General features: G+C 38.1%; 1 protein-coding gene across 1 annotated transcript; it reads left to right on the forward strand.

The window, feature by feature from the left end:
- Positions 1-260: 260 nt before the first annotated feature.
- LOC104070762 (calmodulin-alpha-like) lies at positions 261-3,547 on the forward strand (the record flags this gene model as incomplete). The annotated part of the gene is made up of 4 exons (XM_009576335.1): positions 261-291; positions 1,237-1,380; positions 2,449-2,457; positions 3,441-3,547. Coding segments are annotated over 4 exons (291 nt in total), but the record flags the coding sequence as incomplete, so codon positions are not given.
- Between the last annotated feature and the right edge of the window lie 300 nt (positions 3,548-3,847).

Here is a 3,847-nt window from a genome sequence, read left to right on the forward strand (position 1 = left end):
GACCAAATCAGATTCTTCAAGTTGAAGGATGGCATGTCCGGTTCTTCATGTGCAGTTTCAAAACAAGTTAGCTTACATGCTTTTGGAAACGGCTGCATGGTGTGGGTGAGTGGAATCTCCTTGCAGAGGCAGAATTCCAGAGGTTGAAAGTGGCTTTGTAAAAGTAATGATAAATCACTACTGAAATCTAAAGGAAGTGTCTCATGGCTTGACATAGCTAGAGGTAAACAATATTCTAAAATGTTCTATTCTTCGTGTAGGCTGATCAGCTGACTGAAGAACAGATTGCTGGTAAGTGTCTTGATGAGAGATGATTATTTTTTTGGTAACTCCTTGTGACTAAAAGAAAATACATTATCTCAAACATAATGGAAAAAAACTTTCTGACAATTTCAAATCTGTACTAACACTTTTCTAAAAAGCACTCACTTTTAAAAAAAAAAAAACAACAAACAAACATTCTGGAAGATTACTGGTTCATTGCCTCTTAATTTAGACTGCCTGTTCCTTGGACTACAGATAATGATTTTTTTTTAGACTTTCAGACTTGAGCCAAGTCCTTCTAGATTTCTTGCAAACAGAAATAATTGCTAGACTCAAGTGAACTTCTTGGGGTCAAAGCAGACCTAGGTACTCTTTTCTTTTTAATAAAGTGAAAATAAACTTGAAATGAAATAGCAACATATAAACCTAAAGTGGATTTATTACAAATTAATATAAGCCAATGGCTTTTAAATAACTTCTAACAGAATGTCTGTAATTCAGACTGATTAGGAGAAGTAGCATTATTTCACCTTCTGGAGACCAGTCACCCACTTGTGGCTGGCATCGATTCTTACTGTCTGCTGCCTTAAAAATAAGTGGTAAATGACAACACTTATTGTTCCTGTAAGTCTGTTAATGGTGGAGGGAACCCAGAGGGTCCCTTCACTTATCCCACACAGCTGCTGTTTATGGTGCAACTGTGCCTCAAGCAAGATGATGTTGAAATGCATTATAGAATTGTAATGCAGATGATAGCCACATGAAATAAGTTTGAATATACTATGTAAATTATGTGTTGGACTGTAAGGAATTTTTTTGTTAATAGTTGAGCGTTAATTCTCTCAGTACATGGACAGTTAGATAGAATGTTTCTTAAAATTTTACCAGACATTGTCTGTGCAGTGCATTTTTAGTATGCAGTTTTCTCATGCTGGTGATGTTACTAAACACTGGGACTGTTTCTGCCTCTAGAATTCAAGGAAGCCTTTTCCCTATTTGACAAAGATGGTGATGGTACTATCACAACAAAAGAACTGGGAACTGTCATGAGGTCATTGGGTCAAAATCCAACAGAAGCAGAATTGCAGGATATGATCAACGAGGTAGATGCTGATGGTAAGTGTTGGAAAGGTAGTTACTAGCACTGTGATCATCTTAAGTATGTATGACCTCCACACCTTGGAGGCTTGGACTGCATAGAGAAGATTCTGTGACATTGACCTCTTGCAGCAGTTTCAAAATACTCTATAGAATCTAACTCAGAGGGGTGTCGATTTTTTGATTGCTCTCTGCACAGCAGTCAAAGATGCTAGCAGTATTAGTGAGAATCTGAAAAAGGGGATGGGCAGAGACAAAGTTATGCTGTTTGTCTTTAATATTTTATGGGTCATAGGCATCCTGTTGCTATCTGACTTGCCCTGACCTACTGTTAACCTGTGTTTCCACCCAGCTTTTCTATACATGTTTCATCAGCCCATGTTGGTCTTAATAGCTGTACTAATGTCTGTGGTTTTCTCTAAGGCCAAAAATGTGGTAGGAGTGGAATAGTACTAAACTTCCAAGAATTGAAAACACAACAGGGAGAGACATAGTGTAATGTAGTGTATTAGATCACTAATAGATGGGGGGGAGGTATTGGAGGCAAAAGCAGAAAAACCTTCCCGTATCAAGTCTATCAGAATTATTTTAAATGGATGCCAGAAAGGGTAACTTCACATTCTTGTTTCTGAGACTCCAGACAGGCTAGCAGTTACAAAAAGGAAAAATGCTTTCCCCTGCTCAGTGATGTCCAGGCTTTGATCTTGTACGTTGGTTGTGATAGTGATTTTTCTCTAATATATCTGTAAAAGAAGAGTGAAAGTATATTGGCAGGAGTATAGATTATCTGATTATCAGACTACTTGCAACTACTTTCCTAAAAGTGTAAGTTGACCTTAATTGCTAACTTTTGCAGATACTGAAAAACTTTGGGGTTTGCAGTGCTACGTGGAGTTTGTGTATAGTGGCTTCTCTAGGCTGCAGGCAACAATGCTGCACTGGTAGATTAGAAATGAAAGGAGACTGAGGACTTCAGATAAGGATGCTTGCCCATCTGTTTAAACTGGTTTTATGGCAGAAAGCTTTGCTGTTATTCTCCTTGTTCACTGAGGATTTTTCAAAGCTGAGTACAAGACCTGTATTCAGATTTAGTTGGTAGATGAAGCTGGCCATGATGATAAATAGCTGTGTATGTCTCAATCTGGAATCCTTAAGCTGCAAAGGTTTTCTTAAACTGCATTTATTTTGCTTCTTTGCTATACTTAACTAATAAGTTTGTATGTTTCCCTCAAGCAATGGGTAGATCTTAGTTGCACAGTGAGCTATTTAATGCAGTTTTTTTGGCATATAGAGCTGAATCCTGGCTATACAAATCTAGTTTCTGCTGTTCTAAAGAACTTGTTTCTTCACCATGCCACTTTTCTCATAGCTTTGAGCAGCCTGAAGTTTGAATCCTTGCTTTGAATGAAGAACTTAACATCCAGGCCTCACCCATAAGATTTTTACCAGGGATTTTCAATACCAAATAATAGCAGCTTTTATCACGTCACTGGAATTTGCACATCCTTGTTGCCCCTTAAAATGGTGCATTACTTTTGTGGTGTACAATACATGTTGGTAAGGAAGTTGATTTTTAACAAGGAACAAGTATTTATGAGCAGCTTAGTGAAGTGTAATTTTCTCAAATCTTAGATATCCTGGATTTGTAGTGCCAGCTTTGTAATACATTCCCTTCTGGAATTTTGTACAGCAATTGGGAGATTCTGAAGAAACTAGACGATTAATTTTGGGAAGTGATTTGAAGTAAAGATAAGTCTTAATGTTGGTTAACCTTGGAGCATCAGACTGACATTTTACTTGCAACTTGGGTGGCAAATGGTATGGCTTGACCTAGAGAGAAAGCAACAGTTGATTTGTGTTGTGCCAAAACATTACATTGCAGTGACAGTGGCTGCTGCACATTGTAATAGCAAAAAGGCAGTGGTAGCAATTGAGGGAGAAGATCCAGTTCTTCTATAAGAATGGTTTACAGAGGATCTGTCAGTCTTGTCCCTGGCTAAATTAAATGCCAGATTCTTCTTTTTTTTGTATAAAGAAAAGCATGGAAGTTTAATTTTTGGAAGTTTCTTTTCATTAAGGCAATGGCACTATCGACTTCCCTGAATTTTTAACCATGATGGCCAGAAAAATGAAGGACACAGACAGCGAGGAAGAAATCCGTGAGGCATTCCGAGTCTTTGACAAGGTATTAATAAAAGTACAAATATTCTTTAGAAGCAGTAATGATGTCCATTTTTTCCTCAGTGTTTTCTCTCTTGTCTAGAAGGAAAAAAAAAAGTCCTCTAGTAGAAGCAGAGGAATTGGAAACAGAACAGGGACTGTTCTGGAAACAGAACCGGGACTGTTGCAGGCTGGTTCTACCTGCTTTACACAGCAGGTCTAAGCTTTAGGCTGATGGCTGATCCATGAGGAAAACTTTCTGGCCTTTCCTTAGGAGCAGAGATGAGCAGAACTTGATGCTTGTGGGGTGGGTTTTTTTTTTGGG

This window comes from Fulmarus glacialis, unplaced genomic scaffold (assembly GCF_000690835.1).
Source record: "Fulmarus glacialis isolate BGI_N327 unplaced genomic scaffold, ASM69083v1 scaffold36304, whole genome shotgun sequence".
NCBI classification, from domain to species: Eukaryota; Metazoa; Chordata; class Aves; order Procellariiformes; family Procellariidae; genus Fulmarus; species Fulmarus glacialis.